At 39.8% G+C, this 26,171-nt stretch overlaps 1 protein-coding gene across 3 annotated transcripts in view; it reads right to left on the minus strand.

Moving 5' to 3' along the window:
- Positions 1-794: 794 nt before the first annotated feature.
- Positions 795-26,171, minus strand: part of LOC311060927 (integrin alpha-M-like) — a 55,814-nt gene continuing 30,437 nt past the window's right edge. The window contains exons 1-30 of one of the 3 annotated variants that reach the window (XM_084079327.1): positions 22,350-22,476; positions 17,509-17,611; positions 17,189-17,277; positions 16,651-16,721; positions 16,316-16,430; positions 15,888-16,018; positions 14,728-14,873; positions 14,485-14,635; positions 13,314-13,461; positions 13,138-13,208; positions 12,437-12,560; positions 8,467-8,606; positions 8,224-8,373; positions 7,924-8,136; positions 7,664-7,797; positions 6,999-7,129; positions 6,735-6,892; positions 6,505-6,630; positions 6,101-6,174; positions 5,340-5,481; positions 5,129-5,227; positions 4,897-4,976; positions 4,723-4,815; positions 4,526-4,595; positions 4,310-4,408; positions 3,467-3,547; positions 3,172-3,282; positions 2,521-2,634; positions 2,326-2,436; positions 795-1,491 (exon numbers count right to left, since the gene is read on the minus strand). In XM_084079327.1, coding sequence (XP_083935453.1) covers positions 1,393-1,491; positions 2,326-2,436; positions 2,521-2,634; positions 3,172-3,282; positions 3,467-3,547; positions 4,310-4,408; positions 4,526-4,595; positions 4,723-4,815; positions 4,897-4,976; positions 5,129-5,227; positions 5,340-5,481; positions 6,101-6,174; positions 6,505-6,630; positions 6,735-6,892; positions 6,999-7,129; positions 7,664-7,797; positions 7,924-8,136; positions 8,224-8,373; positions 8,467-8,606; positions 12,437-12,560; positions 13,138-13,208; positions 13,314-13,461; positions 14,485-14,635; positions 14,728-14,873; positions 15,888-16,018; positions 16,316-16,430; positions 16,651-16,721; positions 17,189-17,277; positions 17,509-17,611; positions 22,350-22,395 — 3,420 coding nt within the window. In that variant the 5' untranslated portion in view covers positions 22,396-22,476 and the 3' untranslated portion in view covers positions 795-1,392. Of the gene's footprint in view, positions 1,492-2,325; positions 2,437-2,520; positions 2,635-3,171; positions 3,283-3,466; positions 3,548-4,309; positions 4,409-4,525; positions 4,596-4,722; positions 4,816-4,896; positions 4,977-5,128; positions 5,228-5,339; positions 5,482-6,100; positions 6,175-6,504; positions 6,631-6,734; positions 6,893-6,998; positions 7,130-7,663; positions 7,798-7,923; positions 8,137-8,223; positions 8,374-8,466; positions 8,607-12,436; positions 12,561-13,137; positions 13,209-13,313; positions 13,462-14,484; positions 14,636-14,727; positions 14,874-15,887; positions 16,019-16,315; positions 16,431-16,650; positions 16,722-17,188; positions 17,278-17,508; positions 17,612-22,349; positions 22,477-25,501; positions 26,097-26,171 lie in introns of those variants that run through there. The other 2 variants (XM_084079328.1, XM_084079326.1) reach the window with 2 other exon arrangements.

Below are 26,171 nucleotides of genomic sequence, written 5' to 3' on the forward strand. Positions count from 1 at the left end.
ATAACCAAAGCTAAAATTTACAATGACACAGATGTTTTCCCGGTTTTAAGGGCTTAAAAACACTGTTGGTCGGTAGCTTAGCTAATAGCTTAAGTACAGTAGATTCCCCAGTAGCTTGTTGGTAGTAGTAACTATTTTCAGAATCAGTCAAGTAAGCTATCATTCACCATTAGCTTGACAAAAACTACATCACTATGTTTTCAGTGGCACATCAACATAAAACTGCACAACAGATGAATTTTGAGTCTATCACATAAAAGAGGGAATTCTCCATCTATAGCTTGTTCATGTTTTATTGAATCACTGTGTCGTTCTGCAGCCACATTATCAGCCCCATTAAGGTACAAAGTATCTTCAATGTAGCTACTTTTTACCAAGAAATGTGTAGTGTATACTGTAACTATAGGCCTATTTTTAAAGAGAGCTTCTAGTGCAGCTCAGTTACTTTTTATGAAGAGTAACAAAGGTTACTTGCTCAACACTGAGAACCCACCACCAGTTATGGACTTTGTTAAATGATACCCTGGTATTCAGTTAATAATGTTAATAATATCTCCACAGTTGTAATAGCAATATAGATTTTAAGTTGTAGCGGAAAGATTTTTGTCTTACCTGACAAGAAAACTGCAAGAGAAACCCACTCCATGAGTGCCCTAGGTAAGTGAAGTTCTGGTATTTGACACATCAGGAACAAACAACTGTGTCTGGTGATAAGAGAGGTTGAAAGTAGCTTATATGCTGTAGGCTACTGCAAAGTTGAGTAAGTTTAAGTGAAGAGGAGGAACAAAGGTATGTTGGAGGTATATTCTTTATTCTTATTTTCTCCGCAATGTAACAGACATTTTCTGTCATGCTGAGAAAGTATACGTACTGTATTTGTAACTGTGTGGTACAATATTCTTTCGTTTCGTTGTGCCAGTTTTGACAGTATGAAGATGAAGCCCTATTCCATATAACACATGACAATCTTGGTACAATGGACAATGCTTGGTATCAATCTCATAGTACAAATATGTTAACTACTCCCCAAAATACGTTTCACTGATACGCACAATGTTGAACATGTGTAAATAAAAAAAAGAAATAAAAACACCCAAACACAAACAAACAAAAAAAGCCCTAGCTAAGCATGTAGTTTCTGAAAAGGGAAGTTGTTGCTGCAGGCTACAGTTATTTTTGTTCAGCAGGCTGTGGTGAAATAGACAAGAATGTGTGCTACTGTAAAGCTTTTGGGACATTTATTGATATATAGATGGAAGGACAAACAAACAATATTGACTACATTCTCTCTAAATACATTATTTATTCATCAATCCTGGTCATGCTTCCCCTTTTCTAGGTAGGTAGACCCTGTCTACCTGCCTAGGCATAGCAGTGTCCTTATGTTCACTGTTATTCCTCTGGTGGTTGTGCTCCACCATCTTCTGGACCTTGTCCTTCTCCACCCTGTTCAGCAATCATCTGCTTTAACTGACTTGTGAAAAACCCAGCCTGGAAGTAAGATACACCAACATAAACATGAAGAGAAAAAATAGTATAAATACAGCAATGCAGCATTAAGCCGCCATCATTACATAAAGGAAAAAGATGAAATGGCAAAAATATTAATATACTGTAGCATTTGCCTGGAATTTTTGTGCTAATGCTGCATAAAATGGCTTACTAATCAAGATTTGTAGTTCTGTTTTTAAGCCCTGCTGAAAGTAAAATGGCACCTTTCTTACTACCTACATTTCTATATATTTTTACATTTACATGGCAATCTGCCAATTGGATTTACCAATTACCAGATGGGGAAGCTTGGCCTAAAGGTGGCGCTTGAGGAAAGGCCATTTGGTCACAAAAATCAGTAGTGTTCTTCTTTGCTGAGCACATTCAGTTTCATGCCAATCATAGTTGCCAAGTCTGCATATTGTAAGTGACTTTGGGTTTGTTTTTCTGTAAAGTCGCTTCTAAATATTGGTAGTTGGGGGTTGTGTTTTCTGGGGTTGTTTCCAAAGTGTAGTTCCTTATTTGGGCTTGTTTCCTAAACCATGATGGGTATGGTTAAGGTTAGTACAAGACTCTGGGCTGACATGAATGGCTACCTTGTGTGTACCTTGTGTGCACAAAATGGATGAGCTGGGGATTTCATTTCCATGCATACTTCATGTCATGATAGCTGGCCTATGCATGAATTATAGAAAGGCTGTCATAGCCCTTTTAAAGAGCGCGGCGTGGGACATCATTGTATGTCTTATCGTTCATGACGAGACGTGCATTCATAAAACAAGATAAGCGTGACTAATACCTTGAAATGAACGTACAGTATATACAGTGTATTACCTTAAATAAGCCAGCAGTGATCAAAGCCAAAATAACAAGTCCTCCTATGCTTCCACCAATGATCGCATTGGTGAGGTCTGTCTCAGTGTACACCTCCACTGTGGCCACGATCTGAGGAGTGCTCACAAAAACAATTAAACTAAAAGTCTTCTAAAAATGCCAAAGTGTGAAATGTACATCTGGTCACAACATTACCTTTCGAACTGGGGGATTGTTTTTAGACTGTGTTGAAAAGAAGATGTATTGGTCTCTGTCATACTCCAAAGTGGCTGTGCTGATCAAACGGAATTTGGCTGACTGGAGACCAATCTGTGGGTCAGGAACAAAGAGGGAAGGGAATGAGCAGCAGTCTTTGTTAGAGACAATTAAGAGAGAGTTAATTATTATCAGATCAAAACTCTGATCTTTACTGGTTGGTTGGTTGGTTGTAATGATTGTATTCAAGGAATTGGGTTGCATTTCTGCCTAATGAGTGTCACTAATCGCTAAATCCCTAAAATGTGTATATTTGTGATGCACAGAATGTAATATTCACCCACCCACAACCATTTAACATCGTAGAAATAATTATTATAAAACCCACATCTGCATAAAAAAAGTTTTTTTTCTGTGGAAAAATATGGGAATTATGCTAATTTGGCCAAACATACAGTATGAGATACTTTAATAATTGTAAAATAGTCACCCATCAATGATTATTAATAGTTTCAACTCGGTGTACATTGTATTCTTGATGTAGTTGAAAACTATACTGCTCCCTTTACCTACAGTAAATGGCAATGATTGAGATCTAAATGTAATGTTCAGTGTTGAATAAACAGCACATATTTTAGACATGATATTTACCTGCTCGATCCATCCTGAGCTCAGGTTAGCAGAGATGTTGTAAACGTCCTGCTGATCTTTCACCATGAACACGTTGCATCTGAACACTGTACATGCGGCAACGGAACAGTCCTATGGGCAATTAAAGGACAAATGCAAAGCATTTAAACAAAATTATAAGCAAAGACAATACTTGGTAAATGCCATCAGTGATATTTTTAACATGTTTTAAATATAACATAACTACAGTATGCAAGTTTAAAAAAAAAAAATATGTCATGCAATTTGTGGATGGTAGCTGCCAGTGGCCATGTACCACTGTAGTATTTTCCTTGATGTTATCCACAAAATCTGAGATGATAGGTTCCTCGTCCTTATATCTCTTGCAGCCTGGAATCTGAAAGTTGGTTTGTCAAATGGCAAATATTACATTAGAATCAATAGCACATCACACTAGAAAAAGTGCTCCTCGGAGCACAGGTCTCCGCCAGGTCAGGTACGTTATTGTGGCCTCCTCGTGGCGCTATAATAGGCCAATGTGAAAAGGGTGCCATTTATTCTTAGGCCTTTCACGGCAATCAGACACTGCATTCATGATTTGAGGCTTACAAAAATGTGTTTTGCTAAATTAGACCTGCTGGTGGCGCTATAACAGGCCAATGTGAAAAGGGTGGCATTTCTTCCTCGGCCTAGTGGGAATGTGCGTGTGAAATTTCACAGAAATCGCAAGCTGCGTGCATAATTTGAGGCATTTTGTTAAAAACGGAGCAATCCTGCAAACTTAGGAAGCCAACCTTAGCCAATGAGGATGGAATATGGGAAATCGGACAGATCCGTGTTGATCACATGACTATAGAGATACTGTGTACCGATTTGCATGACGTTTGGATAAAATCTGTGGGAGTAATATACAAATCGGCCTCCTGGTGGTGCTATAACAGGCCCATGTGAAAAATGGACAGGACACACGGACGGACGGACGGACGGACGGACAGGGTGCAAAACATACTCTCTCGCCATGCCTTTTGGCCAGGCGGAGACAATGACCCTAACCCATTGAACTGAATCTGACATGAGAAACACTTTTTTCACAGAGCAGTTTGAAGGTTGGTGTGTTTGAGTTCCAACATGCATTGCTGTGTCCATCCATGTAAGTTACCTTTATGCTACCAGGATTCACCCAGATGTCTTTATCACCAAGCCTCACCGGCACCTTGATGACCACCGTAACATTAAAGGCTCTCACATAATTCAAAACCTGAGAGGAGATAGAGCATGATATAAAGAAGGGAATGTAGTCTTGTTGTCACTTATAAGTAAACCTAAAAGCTGAATTAAATTGATGAATATAAAATATTTACATAAGATGTTTTACCGTAATTGATTGTGGGAGTGGTGTCTGCAGATTATTATTTCCAAAAGTAAAATTGGTGTAGCTGAGTGAACTGAATGGGAATATTAAACATTTAATCTATGAATTGTTTTACTTCATTATAAAACTTCCCCAATCAATAAAATGTTTAACTTAAAAATATCTACAGTACTGTGTGAATGACAAGAAACGATGCAAACCTTGGATTGGAAATGTCAAGAAAAATGCTGTACTTCACATCAATCTCCTTCTGTTGATAAAGTTCACTTTCTTGGGAATGCTCAGCATTTCCACTGAAACAGAAGAGAAATAATTCCTAGTAATGTAATAATAAAAAGCACACAATCACAAGGTTTTCCACCAGACAACAGTACCTTGTGGCATTTGCAGTAATCAGCATCTTTCTGTCAAGTTCACTGTTGGTACTGATCCCATAGGAGACAGTGAAAAAAACCTAGAATGGAATGAGAGAAATCAGAGAAAGTGCTTTACACCGCTATTCCTATACCAAAATGTATTAAACATTAATTTGGAAAGTTATTTGTATCCGATTGTCCTTGCAGATGTGTGTGAACATAAGATATGTTAGAAATCGAAAAGTGTAACCTTTGCATTGCTTTTGAAAATAGGCTTATCAATGGTGCAGTCACTCTTCCCACGTGATAAACCATCATCACTGTCTAAAGAGTTACATTCCACTCTTCCCTTGGTAAAGACAAAGAAAACTGCATGTTAATCACACATCTTCCTTGACCAACGAGAACAACTTAACTCTGGGTTAGTTATGTTGCATTGACATCACCTTGGCAATAATTACCTGCTGTATGGTGAACTTCCTGTATGAGAGCCCAGGAGGGTACGTGACGGTGACACGACTGTTGTACGAGTTCTCCTGTCTGTTCTCAACTGACACCATTACGTTCAACAGTTCATCTATGCCCACTTTAACCTCTCTAGAGCTGATTATGATAATGCAAAAACAGAGAAGAAACAAATGGAATTACGTTGTGTCTTCTTGAGTACTGAAGGAATCATTAAGGGAAAGGCAAAATATGGTTTACATTACAACATCCTCTGCTACCAAGAAATACATATTACTAATACATTACTTGACAAACTGCAAAATCAGGATGCTATTGAAGAGGAATGTCAGGTTTTTCTTATTGTTCTCTCCGCCAGGCCCGGACGGCTGAAGGCCAGAGACTATGCACTATAATAGGCCTATTAATTACCTTTTTGGAGTTTTGGTTTTGATTTCTAGATTTGGAGACTCTAAATGAGCCCTGAATGAATTGTCCCAGGCAGCAATAGTATCCTGTTAAAACAATTACTATTACTATTTGTCTATGTACTCGACATTTAAGACTTCTATGCTACTGAGGTGCCTGTACATGTGCAAAGAAAATTCCTGTAGAAATAGAGAAATCAATTGCAGAGTATTCCTGTGCTCATAAACTGGCAATCAAAAAGGTATCATTCCATATTTATTCCAACATTGTGTATGAGGGGAACCGGCACTGGTTCATCAACCATGTAACCACACACTTATAGGACATACGTGTGTACATTATGTCTCACCTGGTAAAGTTGAAATCAACTTTGAGGTTGTCAGTACAGAGCTCATCAGTGCCACAGTTGATTTCAAACCCTAACTGTTGTACAAGGGAGGAAGTCAACCGTGTTAATTACATTTTCTTTCAATGAGTAATAATGAGATGATGGTCTTACAAGCTGTTTGAGCATGAATTTGCTCTGAACTACTGAGCCATGAAGCCAAAGCTTTGCACAACGTGCTAAGTATTCCAACGGCATAATAATTCTGGCTAGTCTGCCAGCTCTAATGGAATGCTCTCTTGGCAAGGGTAATCTGTCTACCCTCCATCTCAAAATGAAAAGAATTACCATTGAATTGTACAGGAATATTTATACCCATGAAATGACAGACAGACAGACAGACGTAGGCATCATTACAGATAACTTACAGGATGATAGGTGGTTGTCTGAGCTTGCTGTGCAAGGCTTGGACTGAGGTTGTCTGAAGATGGGACACCTTCAAAGGTGAATCTAAGTTCATTAGACAGTTCATTCAGAGCATCCTCTGGACACGCCTGCAATGAGAGGGCATTATATTATGAAAAGATTCATACAGTAGTCCAACCTTCAATAAAAAACAGATTTCTCTAATGTATCCTTATTTAGATTACCAACCTACCTCAATGTCAAATTGATGTGAAAAGCAGTGTGGCTTTGTAATGTTAAGGGTAAAAGACTTGAACAGCTCTCGTTGTTTTGGTGTCTCGATGTAAGCACGGTTGTTTGGGGTTTTGCGGGTTGAATCCAGTGTCATTGTATAATTTATCCGTGCTTGAGCTGGAACAGTTTAGACTTTCATTAAGAAGTTAGTCTTTACATAAAAGTATTTTAAATGCTAAAATGGCTCTGTGGTGTATAGAATTAGAAGAAAATTTGAAAAAACCTGAGTGGAGAGTCATAGTGAAGCAAACTGTAACTGTGGTGTTCAATGGAGAATCGCAATCTGTGTTGTTGGTGGGGATCTGGTCTGGGCTGAATGTCACCTGTGCTTCCACCATTACTATTGGCTTAGATCTGGAAATGGACAGAATCTTTGGAATCACCTTTTCCTTTACTCTCATTTACTTAGTAAGGGAAATGGCAATAGTACAGAATTTACTTGATTTGCCTTAAGAGTATCATGGTGCAATAATCTAAAAGGAATACAGTATGACAAAATGACATATTTAAAAATGTTTCTTATATTTTTCTGTCTTGTAATGTGCAGTCGTCGTTTGCTAAAAGTAAATGCAAGACAGTCAACAATTTTCTCAGTAATGCAGTCATTACAAACAGAATGGGAGACTAGCTTCCAGGCCTGGTTCTATTACCCAAACTGGCAACAAGATATTGAGCTGTGACTGTTGCACTTTTCTGGGCAGTGTAACAGTCACACTTATGGATGGACACAAAGCTCCACAAGTCTGGAACCTACCCACCACTCACACAGCAATACCAGGTGTGCACCACCCTGGAACACATTCTGGGCCAGTGTACTTTCATGGACCATGGAAACTGCTACATCATGCCAGTGAAGGACTATTTCAACAGGTTTTTTTTTATAATTACCTGAGTAGAAGAACAGCACCCTTCGAACCCACTGCCAAGTCAGGCAGGCTGTCTCCACTGAGGTCAAAAGAAGACTGGCTAATGGACAGACCAAAGAAGCTTAGTCCAGGCTGGACATCAGAGCCAGGAATTCTCTAGATGATGAAAAAAGAAAAGAAAATGTTGATCAAATTACTGCGGTCATACCTGTTCAGCAAATACAAAACGTTGCATGAATCCATGGCCACTGGATTAGCATTGGCTTGGACTCACACACACACCTGTGAATACATGGGATTGATTCTTCGTCTTCCATCACCATGGAAAATATAGATGCTTCCTTGACCATCATTCTCTAGTGGTGCTCCCACAGCCAAATCATTGACTCCATCACTGTTGAGATCAGGCAGTGGAGCAAGAGAGGAACCAAACCTTCCACTTTCTCCTGCAACACCTTTCAACATTGTTTGTCCATCGGATAGACAATCAACTCTCTGGGGAAAAAAAATAAAATAATAGAATGAGTATTCAAATTATAATTCTCAAACTGATGTATGATGACAGAAAGTAAAAACACTGACCATGCCAATGCTAAGTCTACAGACGAAGACCCTGCCCTCTCTATCTCCCTCCATGAATGAAGGAGCAGATATGAGGATTATGTCAGTGTATCCATCTCGATCCACATCCATGGTACAAACCTCTGCCCCAAAATATGCCCCAATCGGAAACTGAGCAAACCAGAAATCATCATTTAAAGGTTAGGAGGAATAATTACATTTATTAGAAGAAAATGTACTGTGAATAATAATTTGAACACAAACCTGTGGATTTGTCGAAGGGTTGATCCTTTGGAGGAGTTCCCCGAAGGAGAACACCATTACCATCCCCATGTGCTTAAATCTTGGAGCACCTATAACGGTGACAAAGCCACTTCTTCTTATGGCAATGGCCATGGAGTAACCTAGGAGAAAACAGCACAGAGTAAACATTAGAAATAATTATGCTTGGGGTGCATATACAGTAGGTTGTTAATGCTGATTATCATATGACCTTAAAGCAAACAAACCCTGTCCTCATATGGGGATAATATAATATTACACATAATGACTCTCAAATGAAAGCCATGCCAATAGATTCTGATGTAGAACATTATAGTCTTAAATTACTTACTAGTAGGGTCCGAAAGTGAGGTTCTGTGACCATCCTTTGGCAAGTATGTTTTTACGATTGATTTGACCTCTATGGACCCTTTAGAAAAGATTTAGCCCCCAGGTCCCCCCCAAAAATCCCGGCATTTTTTGCTAGACAGCCAAATTCAAAATGGCCCCCGGCGCCATCTCTAAAAATTTACTTTTGATCTGGATGACCTAGAATCATGTATGAAGGCACTTTTCCATACAAGTCAACCATGAGGATTCCAAATCTGACACAATTTTAATTGTCAGACCTCGTTTTGACTCCGAAATTCAAGATGCCCGACATCCAGTACAGTAAAAACTTATACCCAGGGGGCAAAGAACCAGATGGGCTAGAAATAAAAACTTGGTGTCTATTTCATGGTTTCAGAGCATGAGAAACTCAATGGAATACTTATCTTTATGATTGGGTGTGTCTGGACCTTTAATTTGCATATTTCCAAGATGGACGCCACGCGAAAATGAGTTTTACTATGACTTTTACAGTGACAGCTTACTGTTATGGCAAAAAGTTTGCTTTTTAAGCAATATGAACACATTTGGTCAGTTTGCGCTTTAATTTATATGTTGTCAATATGGCTGCAGTCATAAATAATGTATGGTATTACATTTTCCATTTATTGATTTATAGATCTATAGTTGTGGGGATGATTGCAGAGAAAAATCGGAGAAAAAGCCCACATTGTACCTTATGTATCATTTTAATAAACTAAATACAATATAAACAGACACATGCACACTCCAAGACTTGCCAAAAACTTCAACTTTAGGGCTATACAAATTAACATAGTGGTATGCATTCAAGTAACATAACAAAAGATAGACTACTTAGTGACAAATAGAGTAAAAGCGGAGTTGAGGTTGCCTACAAAAGGTTCATTTTGACCTCTATGGTTCAGTCTTGCCTGCTTCTAAAGCCAATGATACTATGGTACAATGCTATTCACTGTCACTGTTGTCATGTTGCACTGATCCTGCTGCATCGTGTCTCCAGTCCCTGGCAACGGCATCCTAAGTAGAATGGAATTGCCTTCTTTGCACGGGAACAGTTTTTCTGGCAGCCTTTGATACAGCTGCATGATATTGCCTTGTTCATTGACACAGGCCAGGCTGGCTCGGTAGATGCAAGGGGGACTGCATTGCTAGCACTGAGAGAACATCCATACTCTGTGAAAGAAGGAATATCCGGCTTGGCGATATGTGCACATTTATCTATTATGGTTGCTAGAACAGCTCTTCTCAGGTGCAGGTCAAAGGAATTATCTGTCGGGGGCAGCAGCTTTAAGAGGGTTGATCTGTTATTGAGGAACTTGTACACTCTAAGCTTACTCAGGTCAAAATCCTCCTGGTGGTCCGCTTTGGATGTATATACAGCAATTGTGAGGTCTCGTGCCTGATTGATGGACGTCATCTGAGAGGGAATCATAAGAGTTTTCACCAAACTCCTCAAGTGCAGAGATCCAGACGCATGATGGCCTTGAACCATGCCTTCTTCCCAGTGAAGAAGGGATAGCTGGTGGTACAGTATCTCTGCCACTTAAACTATGGATAAAGGGCAGGGCATGACACTGTGCGAGACCCAGTGCTGATACCATTTGATGGATAGGAAGGTATGAATTTTGCTCTGTTCTCACCCACAGCTCTGGAAGGCATCGGAGATGGGTTGCTGCATAGTAAAGGCACATGATGATGATGTCTGTGTCATTGGCATGGATGACAGTGCCGCCCATGGCTGCTGTGGTGTTGGGGAGTGTTGTTTCTGTCTGCTGTAAACTGTGCTCCGCTGTACCAAATGAAATTCCTAACATGTTCACATGTCATGGCAATAAAGTCTTCTGATTCTGATTCTGACAACTCTGTCAACTTTGTCATTCTGGACACTGTACAGGGTGTGGAGTATTATTCTTGTATCAGCCTCCTGTTGTGTGGATTCTAGTGCAGGGACATCTTCAATAGACCCCTCCTTGATCACCACACTCCTTGTCTCTTCTTTAAACCCCCCACCCAGGTAAAGATGTGTTGGACCAAGGGCCGACTTAAGTTTCTCATTTTCACACCATTCGTCACAGAGGAAACTCAATAGGTTTGCCTTGTTAGCTGACACAGCAAAAAACTCCTGAGGATCTGGAGCTGTGTAATGCATACTGACTTCATATTCTTTGGTAGGTTTTGGTCAAGCATATGTGTTCTTGCTCAGCTGTCTTAAGACTAGGTCCACAGTACCGGTCAAAACAGAAGTGAATGATCTCTGTGCCAGCAGGCACATCATTCAACAGCAGACGTTGGTATCGTTCAGCGATTGTTCCAAATGCTTCACCTTTCAGGAACGACCAATGGCGCATGGCATACATGGCATCAATAACTACTGCTGTTTTTCTGTCTTCTGTAGGCAGGTCAGGGATACATGCAACTTTGGTCTCCTCTTTCAGGACCGTCACAAGGCTTGCCTTGGTACCTGTTCTCATCCTGCCATCTTCCTGGAAGAGGGAAGGGGGGAAGTCACTGCACTCGTGGTTGCCTATAAAGTCAACAAGGTTGAGTTCTCCACCACTGGCTATGATTAGGGTCATGCGCAGGAGGGCAGTAATTTCCTTGCTCTTGCCAGGTGCTGAGGTTTTCCCCTTAGATTGTTTAGATTTTGTGTTTTGAGTGTAGAAAGTGTTAAGCTTCATTATTCTTGTCTTCTTCTGTTCACTGGACAGTGACTCACACAGTGCCTTCAGACCCAGTTCTTTCACACTCATCAAGTCGTCCTTGACTGTGGATGTGGAATCAGCACACTGTCCTGTAGATATGTTGATCATGGATGATGTGCTCACTGTAAATGGGTTAGTCTCCACTGCTGCCTTGACTACCATCTCTGCATCCCGGATTACACAACTCTGACCAGACTCATGGTGTGGGTCTGCCACATTGACAACATATAAATTAAAGCTCAAACTGACCAAATGTGTTCATATTACTTAAAAAGCAGACTTTTTGCCATAACAGTCAGCTGTCACTGTAAAAGTCAAAGTAAAACTCATTTTTGCGTGGCGTCCATCTTGGAAATATGCAAATTAAAGGTCCAGACACACCCAATCATAAAGATAAGTATTCCATTGAGTTTCTCATGCTCTGAAACCATGAAATAGACACCAAGTTTTTATTTCTAGCCCATCTGGTTCTTTGCCCCCTGGGTATAAGTTTTTACTGTACTGGATGTCGGGCATCTTGAATTTCGGAGTCAAAACGAGGTCTGACAATTAAAATTGTGTCAGATTTGGAATCCTCATGGTTGACTTGTATGGAAAAGTGCCTTCATACATGATTCTAGGTCATCCAGATCAAAAGTACATTTTTAGAGATGGCGCCGGGCGCCATTTTGAATTTGGCTGTCTAGCAAAAAATGCCGGGATTTTTGGGAGGGACCTGGGGGCTAAATCTTTTCTAAAGGGTCCATAGAGGTCAAATCAATCGTAAAAACATACTTGCCAAAGGATGGTCACAGAACCTCACTTTCGGACCCTACTATACAGACTGTTCTACACTTGATGATCACTATACAGTACACAATACAGTAATATAATATGAAGTTCATTTTGTACTTTCTCACCAAGATAACTGTCAGGATCCATATCTGTAAGCTCCTTGAGGTCTTCCCTCTGGCCTTCTGTTGAGACTTCCTGGTAGCTCCCCCGCCACTGGTAGGCACCAACAGCTGCCATTTGGAATTCTCCCTAGTATACGCAGGCACAGTAAACAGTTTTTTAAAAATGTATAATTTCTACAACATTTTGTTCCATACTGTACTTCCAACTTTCAAGGGAAAATTGTTAGGGTATCCACTGAGATCACTGTTTGTGCCGTACCTCGATCTACAAAAGATGGATCTGTTTAAATATGTAATTATTACTTATATCACAGGCTGCAAAATGGAGCAGACCTATATGCACTTTGTTGAAACTAAAATGTACCACTGAGAAAACACTATCTAGAAAGGGCCGCTCAGTGGAGAGCAAATCTCCCCACCAACATTTATCCATTTTCAAGTGTGGGTTAGAATTCATGAAAAAAAAACTCAGTAAAATATATTTATATTTCCAGCTTAGGTGTGTCGCCAGTCTGCACCCACTTTGAGAACCATAAACACCAAACACACGCACGAGAGTTAAAACTTGCCCAAATATTTCCTGTCTGCTGCACACCTCCACACCAATTTGCTTGCCCTAAAATATGGCTCTATATGTAAAAGACAGTATTGTAAAAAATGTTTGTCAACAACAAAACATAAGGAATGAACAGGTTTTTGATTACCCCAGGTACATTAGCAGCACTGAATCCCTCTTGAGCCAATTCCAGTTTCAATGAGCCACCGCTCTGAGATCCTGTAAAGACAAAATAAATCAACAACAAATATCTCTCAACTCAATTATGATTTTTTTTAAAAGTGATGATTTTCCTGTTGAGCCTGATTTGTGTTCGAATGATACCTTCAATTGGAAAGATGCTGTTCTGCAAAGCTTTCCCGATTCCATCAAGAGCTTGAAAGTTGGTCACTCGAAACACGTGCGTTGATGGATCGGTAGCAATGATGTCCAACTCTGCTTTTGCTGAAGGTTCATTAAAAGCACTTCCAACCTTAGGATGTCAAAATACAGGATGTTTACCATCTTGTGAATGACAATGCTGCCGTATAAATTACTTAAAGGGCAAGACCACTTTGGTAGAGGTTTGGGTTGTGTAGTTACCTTGCCATGATGTAACTCCAAAGGTGGGCAAGAAATAAAAAATAATTGCTCCATTGATTAGAAATTGATAATTCTTTTTTAATTTCTTGCCCAACTTTGGAGTTACATCATGGCAAGGTAACTACACAACCCAAACCTCTACCAAAGTGGTCTTACCCTTTAAAGTTATTGGTGTATAATCCTAAACTTATATATATTGACATCGATACTTAGACGTAGATTAAAAACTGAGCATATTAATCCTCAAGGTTGAGGTGAAGGTGTCTGTTGTTACATCTTGTGTACATTTACATACAAGTAAAATGTTTGTTGTTCTGGTTACTTATTAACATTGTAGCAGCATTACAAATAGTAACAGTAAGAAACACACACACACACACACACACACACACACACACACACACACACACACACACACACACACACACACACACACACACACACACACACACACACACACACACACACACACACACACACACACGGCACGGCACGGCACGGCACGGCAATAGGCAAACAATGAAAACAAATAGTGAAAATGGCTCATCTCCAAGCGTGTGAACTTGTGGATCGGACATTTTAGCTATTAGCATTGTATTTTCAGTTGTTTTTCTTTTCTGGCCTGATCATTGATAAACCTGATTGAGGGAAGTACTGTAGCTGTTTCACAAATGTACTGCTAGTAATGGCTATGAAGCCACTTGCCACAAGTTTGGTAACATGTGAAACAATCTGTGGTTGGGGTGGCTCTGTCCTATATGTCAGCCTGTACCCTCTGATGCACTCGGCTGTTCACATGAGCCTCTATATTGCTTTGCGGTTTAGATCAGTACATTTTCCACACCAGGCAGTGATGCAACCAGGCAAGTCGTTTCGGTTTGTTTAGGTTTGATGAGTGAGTTTAACAACTTACCCCGATTGCAAATCGAACAATGCCTTCCCTTGCAGCAAGGGAAGCAGCATTAGCTAATTCATCTCGATCATTAGACTGTCCATCAGTAATGACTATCAGGAACTTTTTCACCTCTTGTCTTGATCCTCTATTTCCTGAAAAAACATCTTCGCTGTCGAAATACAAAAAAACTGTACTTGCAAACTCTTGTCATAAAATGTTTGACAGCTGAGGTACATTGTCAATATGCGTAAAGGCACTTACACAACACGTCTAATTGCTGCAGCTGTATACGTCCAACCTCTTTGTTGCCCAATAGGATCAATTTGAGATTCCCAAGATCCTGAGGTGGCAAAATCATCAAAATGATAGTGGATGGTGGGGTTTGTTGAGTACTGGGCAACTGCGAACTGAAAATACAGGAAATAAATATTTAATTCACTGAAATATACATTATGCTGCAATTACAGTCCAGCAATTGGAGAGGTTGAAAAAAGAACATACAAGCAGTTCTACTTTAAATGCCGTCAATCGTTAATCGTGTCAGTTAAATTATATTCCCATTTTTTGAGGAACTCACTGCTCCTGCAATTTCTTCTCAAACTGCCCGTTTCACATTCATCTTCTAGCAAACATCTGCATGAGCAGAAATTACGTATTGTATTTGTATGCCTCCGTTTTGGCTATGTCAAACTGTATTTAGCAGCTACAGGGAGCAGTGCATCCGAGCAACATGACATTAAGAATCCCCATTTAGAATGGTACCATACTGTATAACCTGAGTCCTGTTCTAAACCTGGATCCTACTCTATGGTGCAAGATGATTATTAGCCTGCCCACAGCAATGCATGGCTCCTGTCTGTGAACAAAATAATGAAACTAAATAACTTGTGAAAATTGATGGGGATGATCAGTAGTCTGCTTTCAGCAATAATGCTAGACATTTGACTGGCCCATACTGCAGTAATATTAATGTTAACCAGTTTGATAATTCTTTTGTAATTTGTCAGGGCCTGCATCACCTCGGGTTTATTTCTCAATAATGACCTCCACGCTGTTCATTACTCCTTAGGTAGTTGTGGTTGACCCATACAGGTATAAAAACAAAACAAATCTCTCTTCTATACAGACATGTGGAAAGTAAAGCCACCCTCCCTGGTCTCTTTGGCCCTTTAATTGAATATCATGTTTCTGCTCATTATGTGGCATTGCACAGTGCCCAGATAAGATTCTGGATGTTATCCCATCATTGATGATGCAATGTCACATCTATCGTTCTATAATTGTGCAGAAAAAAGCGATGAAAATTGTTATGTGCGATCAGCATGTTTTCATCAGCATAGAAAATATGGCAGTCTGGGAAAAAACTGACTTATCTTTAAAGTTAGAATTTGACTTTTCCATTTGGCCAATTCTAGTCCCACCTGTGTAGCTCCAGTATCCAATAGTGAGCTAATCATTCTTTTCACAAATGTCTTCATTGTGGTGAATTCAGCGGGTTGAACGCTGCCTGAGCCGTCCAGTAAGAATGCAATATCTGCTGTCCCTGGACACTCTGTTAAAAAATGTATTAGAAGAAAAGGTTATGGGCATGCTCTTCTTTTATTTGTTCCATTCTAAAGCTTTTCAGCAATTTTTACACAACTTCATACATTTTTTAAGCATTTTCATATTTATGTATGTGCGTATAATAAATGTACTATATAATGTTCAACTTCTCTGTGGATTGTGCCTAAATATGAACATGTGGGAGGGGCCAGTTTAGCAAAAAATGCCACAAATCATGAACAAAAAAATTATGGATGTTTGGCCACTGACTGAAGGTCCTTTGTCCAGTAATCAATTAATTTACCTTCAAGAGATGATGGCACAGATAATCCAAAACTGTCATTTGCACGTATCTCTAAGCATAAACCGTTGTATGTGGTGATAGTTTTGCACTCTCTTGGAATGGTTGGACCACATGCCTGCAACGGGAGAACAGAATATCTGAATTCAAAATGGAAGACTGTCACACAGAGTATGTTTAGGAATGAATGCAAATTAAAAAAGAGAACACATGTCAAATAGAGACTTTGGAATGATAACCATTATTTCCCTAAAAGAATTATATTTGCATTATTGTTTCAAAACAACAAGTAGACTAACTTTGACACGGCATAACATAACCGTAGTTAATGAACTCACAATTGTCTTTCCTGTGGTAGGGTCATTTGTCATTGTCAAGCCAAGGGACATGTTGACTGCAAACTCTGGCACTGCATTAAACATCACATAAGGAAGATGTAAAGATAAATGTCAGTATATTAAATTATATTGTGTTGTTGTAATTTTACTGTCATAGATTTAAACAACCACATTAATAATATCTGCAGAAATAAACAGAAAAACTACAGTCACAACTAAAATCCCTTCCCTGTTACATCATAAGTCAAACATTCAGTACTGTATCTATCTTTAATAGTCTGCGACCATATTATGTCAATAAATAAATACACAGCAAATAAATACTTTTCATTATTACACATCAAGTATGACTAAAGGTTTTGTTCTAAAATCTGGTATTCACCACTTGCACAAAGTGATACTTGCTCTTACAAAATCATAACAAATCATGTTACTTTTTTAAACTGAAATATTTACATCTGAGACCATTTTGTGTGGAATAATGAACATAATAGCAATATAAAAAAAATATTATATTGATTTTAATGTTTTTGCCTACCTTCAATAGACATGGGACTACATGACTCTGTAGAACATTTATGTATTTGTCCCCTCTTGTCTTGTGCAAGGGGTGCACTGACCAGTATGCTAAGGAGAGCAATCCGTGACAAGAAAAGTGTTATTGAAAACATCCAGAAATGTTGTCTTCTGATGCTTATGCACTGGCTATTAATGGATGTTACTGTATATGTGAACATTTTATCATAGTGAGAAAAGTGTATGATGGGTAAAAGTACACTTTTTTTTTTTTTAAAGATGTCAACTATCTGAGTGTTTTTTGTGTTTAGTCACACAAATCCATGCTCTGTCTTTATTTACCTTGATTGTCTTTGAACCACCTTGTATCCAAATCCATCACTAGGTGAACTCAAGGATTTCCAAACCACAGGATCAATGTTAAAACCAAATGCAGCTTGGAACACTGCGGAAAACAAGGAACAACACACATTTTATTGAGAGATGGATAGATGGATAGAGATAGATAGGTGTGTGTGTGTGTGTGTGTGTGTGTGTGTGTGTGTGTGTGTGTGTGTGTGTGTGTGTGTGTGTGTGTGTGCGTGTGCGCGCGCGTGCCATTTTAAGTCTTGTGAGTTTATGATCATGTTCATAAGTATGACATATTCCAAGACATTTACTGCTCACTAAGGCTGAGGGAACTGAGAGTACGCTCCCATAGAACTGAAAAGCTGTGTTTGAAAATACCCCACCTACTGTATCACCAGACTAGCAGACAATAGGTCTGCCTGCTGTGTGCAAGTTTGTTAATAATAGTTACATTATTTTATTTATTGTCTCCGCCAGGCCGAAAGGCATGGCGAGAGAGTATGTTTTCCACCCCGTCCGTCCGTCCGTGTGTGTGTCCGTGTGTCCGTCCGTCCTGTCTGTGTGTTACCAGCTAATCTCTGGCACCGTTGGCCCGTTCGCTCCCAAACTGTGCACACACACTCCCTGGATGCCAATTCAGAACCTCTGCCCCAATTTTTTCACATGGGCCTGTTATAGCGCCACCAGGAGGCCGATTAGTGCAAAACCCATTTTTTTACATTACTCCTACAGATTTTATCCAAACGTCATGCAAATCGGTACACAGTATCTCTATAGTCATGTGATCAACACGGATCTGTCCGATTTCCCATATTCCATCCTCATTGCCTATGGTTGGCTTCCAAAGTTTGCAGGATTGGTCCGTTTTGAACAAAAATCCTCAAACTATGCACGCAGCTTGCGATTTCCGTGGAATTTCACACGCACATTCCCACTAGGCCGAGGAAGAAATGCCACCATTTTCACATTGGCCTGTTATAGCGCCACCAGCAGGTCTAATTTAGCAAAACACATTTTTGGAACAAAATGCCTCAAATCATGAATGCAGGGTCCGATTGCCGTGAAAGACCTAAGAATAAATGGCACCCTTTTCACATAAGCCTATTATAGCGCCACCAGAAGGCCAGAATAACGTACCTGACCTGGCGGAGACCTGTGCTCTGAGGAGCACTTTTTCTAGTTAGGAATTACAGTTCATATAAATAATTATATTTCATCATATTCATATTCCTCATTATATTTCATTTTGTATTTTATAATGTTGGTATTACATTAAAGATTTATTTAGTTTTAATACTGAGATCTTTTTTTTTATTGTGGTAATTTCTTCAATGCAATGAAGATTCCATAGACACTGTATTAAAATAAAATAAAAATTGGGATACACATTTACATTGCCGGAGATGTCCACCGTCGCACGCACGCACGCACACGGACAGACACGTGGACGGACAGGAGCGAAAACATAATCTCCGGCCTTGTACCATCCGGCCTGGTGGAGATGATTACTACTACTATTTTACAGTTAAATTAAAGTTGTGGCAATCATTGTAGATTAGGAGCAGTAGTTAATTTGACTTATGATCTACAACAGTGGTGCACACTGGAAGATAATCTATTGGGTTGTGGAATTGTGCACAGCGACATTAGAATTGTTGAATGTACTGACAATCATACAATATGTTGTTTACTGGCACTGTATGTATTGCATGCATTCATGTACTTTTAGCAAGTGACACACAAAATGTGAATTAGACTTGGGTCCACACTCAAAACTTGCTTGAAGATTTCTTCTTTATTCTATTTTACCAGTGGTGTGTTGGTTACTACACAGGACACCGTGGCTTTCTACTTTGTACATTTTCACCCCCTAGATTCACAAGCCAAGTACCCAAATGGCTACTTTGCATAACAGGTTTACCGGTGGGGGTGAGTGTGCGCGCATGTGACGTCATTAAAATACCGTTCCTCTGGGAAATAAATCAGCATTACACCACTGCATTTTACACAGCAACTGAAGGAGGAAGATGTTTTTGCCACAGGTTTTCAAAATTGTTTCATCAGGGCGTCACTGATGAAACACTGACAAATTACAATAACCGCACCCAGCGGTGCTACTGAGGGATAAAAAAAAACAGATGATACAGTCTCCGTGCAAGTACTGTATGTCAGAGTCAGTATCCATACGGTAATGTACTAGTTTTACTCCAGAGTTATTAGTCAATTGACAGAGCAGAGTGACTGAAGTGTGCCTCGTCTTTCATCCTCCGGCTACCGGCACAAAGGACAGACAAAGTCTAGTGCACTCCCCACCGAGGGAAGATGAATATGTCGTTTCCTCTCTTGCTCAATTGCCCCACTATTGACTGTTCCTCCTGGGGGGGGGGGGTAGTGGGAGGGGTTGGCCATGATAGCTTCCTCACTGTTCTCACATTCGCCACTTCCACCCCATTAAGTGTGGCCCCGATAACGGAGCCAGCCTTCCTCACCGGCCTGTTCAGACTGTTTGTGCTATTACAGCCACTACAGCCATTATTATTAGCCATTACAGACTGATAGAACATTTGCAGCATCTTGTTACACACACCGAAGGACCTGAGCGTTCGCAGAAAGAACAGCCCTTGCTGTAGAGGGCATCTAAGTTGTCAGACCAGACCAGTAACTTGTTTAGTTTCACGCTTACAAACTTGTAGTTATCGAAGATCTCCACCACCTCCCTGTGAATGGTGCTGGGGTCCGGTGGTACCCTATTGCTCGTGCGATAGTCCACCACTACTTCCTCTCTGTCGGGTGGAAACTTCATACTGTATGTCCAAAACTGTTTTCCTTTTCAGGATAAAAAAATCTGCTACTTTTGATGCTTTTGTGTGATCTAGTAGGGTGTTAATTTACGAAAAAACACAAAAAGTTAAAATAGAGATAAGAGGTTTCTGCCCGACAGCAACGATTTCTTGGTCTGTCCCACCTCACAAAGTTCTTCACCACAGCATCATGTTCCTCAGTGTTGTCACCTGTGATGCAGCTGACTATGACACCAGAGAACTGCTGGAGGTGAAATGTCAAGTTGAAGCTGAAGTGAGAGGTGTAGAAGTTGAACAGGAAGGATGACAACACAGTGCCCTGGGAGGTGCCCGTATTACTCACTAGCAAATCAGGCAGTTTTTTGTATTCTAATAAAGTTTCCCCATGTTTGATTTGTCATTTTTAACGTGACATATCTGTCATCTCAATACACAAGCCTCAATATCCTATATTCAAATTAGATAATGTCACTCGTCACTCTGACTTAGCCATAACCATAAGGAGTTCCCAATGCAGCTATGCCCAAATATGGAGTGTGTTGTCTAACCTCAATGTGTCGTCATGGCATCAGCTGCAAAAAAATGAGTCAGCTCCATATATGGGCACAAAAGGGGGCATCCCCATATATGGGCATAATACTGATGACATCAGTGATCCCCGTACAGTATATGGGCATAAAAGGGACAAGGACTGACAGATACAGAGATCCAGTTGTCCAGAGCTACAGTACAGATTCGACCACTATGCCCATATATGGCACCAACCGACTTCAAACTCGGCGCGGCAAAGACTTGAGTCCGCTGTCGAGTACTTCCTTCGATAATACAGTTGCCCAGAACCGCCGATCCCATCAGTATGCCCATATATTGGCATTCCAAAATATGTGAATATACTTATGACATCAGGGATCTCCATATGTGGGCGTAAAAGGGACATTGACTGACAAATACAGATATCTCCATATATGGGCATAAAAGGGAGACAGGCAGACAGACAGAAACAGACATCTCCATATAGAGTTTGGGCACAAAAGGGACAGACAGACGGGTACAACAGATACAACGTACTCTGACGAAGCCCCCGACACTATGACTCAGACATATTGGTCGGATCGGCGGTGCAACGTGTGTGTGAGTCCACATAGTGGTCGAACCTCTAGCACTTCTCATTTCTCATGTTTTAGTCAGTTACTCAATGCCGTAATTTGTATCTGCCACATTACCAAGTAATGATTATGTGTAGTGTCTACTGTAGCTATAGGCCTATTTCGAAAGAGAGCTTTTAGTGCAGCTCAGATACTTTTTATGAAGAGTAACTAATAAGTAACACTGAGAATCCAACAGTGATGGAGCATCTGTGTGTCATTTTTAGACTTATTTGGCTATTCAAAAATGGCAGATATACAAGCTCGTAGCGCAGCACCGAGTGACGCACTATGAGCTTGTAGCTCTGCTATTTTTGAAAAATCGTGAAAATGTGTGCACATTTTTGAATATATATGTTTTTTAAAGCGAACATTTGTAAAAACATTTTTTTCCTTTGGGCATTCTACACATGTCTTCTAAATCTTCTATTTTTATTTTTTTATGTACGTTGCTATATCAGTGGTGCTCAAACTTTTTCATGTCAAGGACTTCCCAAAATGATATGTATTTGGCCGCGGACCCCTATCTGAAAATATTTTGGTCCAGGGACCCCCAGAAGCAAAGATTTGAGTTAAAGATGTTCACTTGAAAAAATATATATATATTCAAAGATATATATTTTTTAATATAGATTTCTCAAAAAATAGCAGATCTACAAGCTCATTGGTGCTATGAGCTTGTAGATCTGCTATTTTTGAATAGCCCAAAGTATAAAATAATGGTTATAGCAAAAAATCTAAAATGACACATATCTGCGTTCTCGGATTGAATGGGTTAAATGACACCTTGGAGTTGAGTTAATAATGTGACAAAAGCTCCACAATTGTGGCAGCAATATAGATTTAAGTTCTAGAAGGATTAGAGGCGGAAAATGCATTTTTGTCTTACCTGACAGGTACACCGCAAGAGAAACGGCCCACTCCATAAGTGACATTGAAGTACTGGTACTGTATTTGACACAACAGAATCAAACTAGTCTCATTGGTGAAACAACGTGTGGCGGATAGAGATGTTGAAACCAAGTGCAGAAATACTAACCTACAATCACTGCTGGAAAGTGTTGAGGAAGTTTGAGGACAGAGGAGGAACAAATGTATAATGTCATGAGGGTCATGATTCTAAACGTAATGTATTTACATTTGCGTAAGCATACTGTACATATGTGTCACTGTGTGGTATTCTTTTGTTGAACTAGTACTAGTAGTGTGCCAGTTTTGACAGCATGAAGAGAGATTTATGAAGCCCTATAAAGGCTGACAATGGACATTGTATGAACATACATTTTCAATCTCATATTACGAATCTGTATGTCTCTACTTCTAACTACTCCCCAACATACTTTTCATTGATGTGCACGAAATAAGCACAATGTTGAAAATGTGCAGCCCTAGCTACAATGTAACAACAAAACGACACACCGTCATGAGACTGAAATAGATCAATACGAAGAGTGTAGTTTCTGAAAAAGGAAGTGATGACAGTTATTTTTAGCGGTGCCAACCGCTCTACACTTGACTTTGTCCGTATGTCCGTATCAGCACGGGATGATGAGCATGGGATTTTACACAGCTATAAATCCAGTTTGCAGCATGCCACCAAGTCCAAATATGCTATGTGGACTTAGACCACCAATAGGGACGCGCATGAATTGCTGAAGTTAGCAAAGAGGGGTCCAGGGACCCCCAGCGTATGTTATGTTTGTCGATCCGTTTCAGCACGGGATGAGCACGGGATTTCAAACAGCTATAACTCAAGTTTGCAGCATGCCACCAAGTTCAAATATGCTATGTGGACTTAGACCACCAATAGGGACGAGCATGAATTGCTGAAGTTAGCAAAGAGGGGTCCAGGGACCCCCAGCGTATGTTATGTTTGTCCGTCCGTTTCAGCACGGGATGAGCACGGGATTTCAAACAGCTATAACTCAAGTTTGCAGCATGCCACCAAGTTCAAATATGCTATGTGGACTTAGACCACCAATAGGGACGAGCATGAATTGCTGAAGTTATCAAAGAGGAGTCCAGGGACCCCCAGCGTATGTTATATCCGTCCGTCCGTTTAAGCACGGGATGAGCACGGGATTTTAAACAGCTATAACTCCAGTTTGCAGCATGCCACCAAGTCCAAATTTGGTATGTGGACTTAGACCACCAATAGGGACGAGCATGAATTGCTGATGCCCCGCCCCCTCTGTCTTCCCATTGGCTGGCCTTCAAACAGCCATACCTCAAGTTCGCAGCATGCTAGGGAGTACAAATTTTGCCCATGGACTAAACGCACCAATAGGGACGAACTGTTATTACTTAAGCCCCGCCCCCTCTGTCTGCCCATTGGCTGGGCTTTAAACAGCCATTATTCCACTTTGCAGCATGCTACCAAGTACACATTTGGTAAGTGGACTCAGACCACCAATAGGGACGAACTGAAATGAATTAAGCCCCGCCCCAAAGGCACCGCTTCCTTCACACAGGGTGTGATTTTTATTCGTCTGGAAGGTAGGCAGGTGCGCTTCCTCTGGACGTGTTCATGAGCAGTGGGTGCTGAGCCAGAGGAACGACTAATTAGAAAAAGTTACCACACGAAGGTGGAAGTGGCGGCACTCCAAACTAAGAGGATGCAAGACAAAGCCTCAGTTATTCATTCTTTATTGGCTAACACGTTTCGGCACCAGCCTTCCTCAGAGCAAAAATATGTTATTTTTATTCAGCAGGCTGTGGTGAAATAGACAAGAATGAGCGCTGTTGTAAAGCTCTTGGGATGTATATTATTGGTAATACATGTAGATGGATGGACTCACAATATTGTCAAAATAATTATTTCTGTATATCAATCCTGATCGTGCTTCCCTTTTTCTAACTGTAGATGTCTCTACATGCCTCTAGATGTCTCTAAATGGTTTCCTCCAAAATGCCTTGAGTGCAATAGATAGTCGTGTTTTATATTAGATATAGTATTTTAGATACAACAAAAAAATGGTTGCAACTTCTCCATACCGTAGTAATATTTCCCAGACCATGGGTCAGGTGTCAGGACCCATTTTTGGGTCTCAGGCCCATTTTTATGGGTAAAAACGTTTCCTACGATATTTTTTCAGAAATGTTCAAACAAATTCAAACTTTTTTTTAAAAGAATTTCAGAATAAGAAAGAAAAAATAAATTGTGAGTTGTGAGTTTGTAGATCGGCTATTTTTACTATTAAATAGTGTTTTAAGTGGTTAATTCACAATGTATTTGTATATAATTGTATATACATTTTGTAAGTTGTGCCCTGGGGACACACCAAATTTATCTTTTGGGTCTCAGCTCAAAAAGTTTGGGAGCCCCTGCCGTAGTGTAAACATTCACTAAACAACAACATATAGCAATTTGTTTTTTTAAATGTATTAATAAAGTACTGCTTGAAGTAAGGGCTCTATTTCTCCTTTTGGATTCACTTCCTTTCTTTTCCCATCTGATCTAATCCACGACGCACATGCTGGTAGGATAGAAGTGGAATCTATGTAAAATTCTGGATTATAAGGTTGTGATGTGTGTGAGAAATAATGCTCTATTAGAACATATTTAAAGAAGTAAGCTTTATTTCTATTGTGCATTTCATACAAAGTAAACTTAATGTGCTTTGCAAAAATAATAATAATGAAGATGTATATACAGTACAATAATCTCGCTCGCACGCACGCACACAAACCCTTTCATAGACGTAGAATACACAAGACATTTGGCGCTGATTGGTCCAGTGGTTTACTTCATTAGTCGCAGATACACACATGTACACTCATATACACACACACGCACACGCGCACACACACACACACACACACACACACACACACACACACACACACACACACACACACACACACACGTGTGTCCAATAATGATTATAATGATCATAATGATATTTATACAAACTATACCTTAATAATTGGATTTGGACATTTGAATTTGTGTATTCTTACTTCTGGTTAATTGAAAAGAAGATGAATGAGCTCATGTTTCACTATTCCTTAAATTAGTTTTGCTTAAAACTTAGTGGCATAAGGTTTGTTTGAAGCAGATTGTTCCCAAATTGGCAAACTATACAATTACAGCATTCTATTTTACCTGTGAGAATAACTTTGAGGCATAATGAAAAACAATTTCATACATTAAAAAAAGAAAATGCATAGTATGTTAATTAATATAAAGCAAAATCAAAACCTGCCCACAGTCAGTAACAGTGAATAAATGATATATTCTCCTCAGTGGAGATTTCTTTTTTTTTTTGTCCCAAGCCAACATAGTATATTAAGAAATGTAGATGGCACAATGTTTTCTAACAGTAAGTACTGATCAAATGTGTTATTTGTCTGGTGTACTAAGTTAAATGTCATTATACGATGTTATTATACGATTTCTCTGCAATAACATGTAATGAGCAAGGATGAAAACAATAGAACAGAATGGAATGATCCAATGCAATACAAAGTACTATACAGTAAGTACATTCCATACTGCACATGGTTGAGACCCTAATCTGTGTCCTTATGTTCACTGTTATTCCTGTGGTGGTTGTGCTCCACCATCTACTGGACCTTGTCCTTCTCCACCCTGTTCAGCAATCATCTGCTTGTACTGACTCTTGAAAAACCCAGCCTGAGAGTAGGATACACCAACATACACATGAGGAGAAAAACTAGTATAAATACAGCAATGCAGCATTAAGCCTAC

The sequence above is a fragment of the Gymnoscopelus microlampas genome, assembly GCF_963454915.1.
Source record: "Gymnoscopelus microlampas genome assembly, chromosome: 14".
Taxonomy (NCBI): Eukaryota; Metazoa; Chordata; class Actinopteri; order Myctophiformes; family Myctophidae; genus Gymnoscopelus; species Gymnoscopelus microlampas.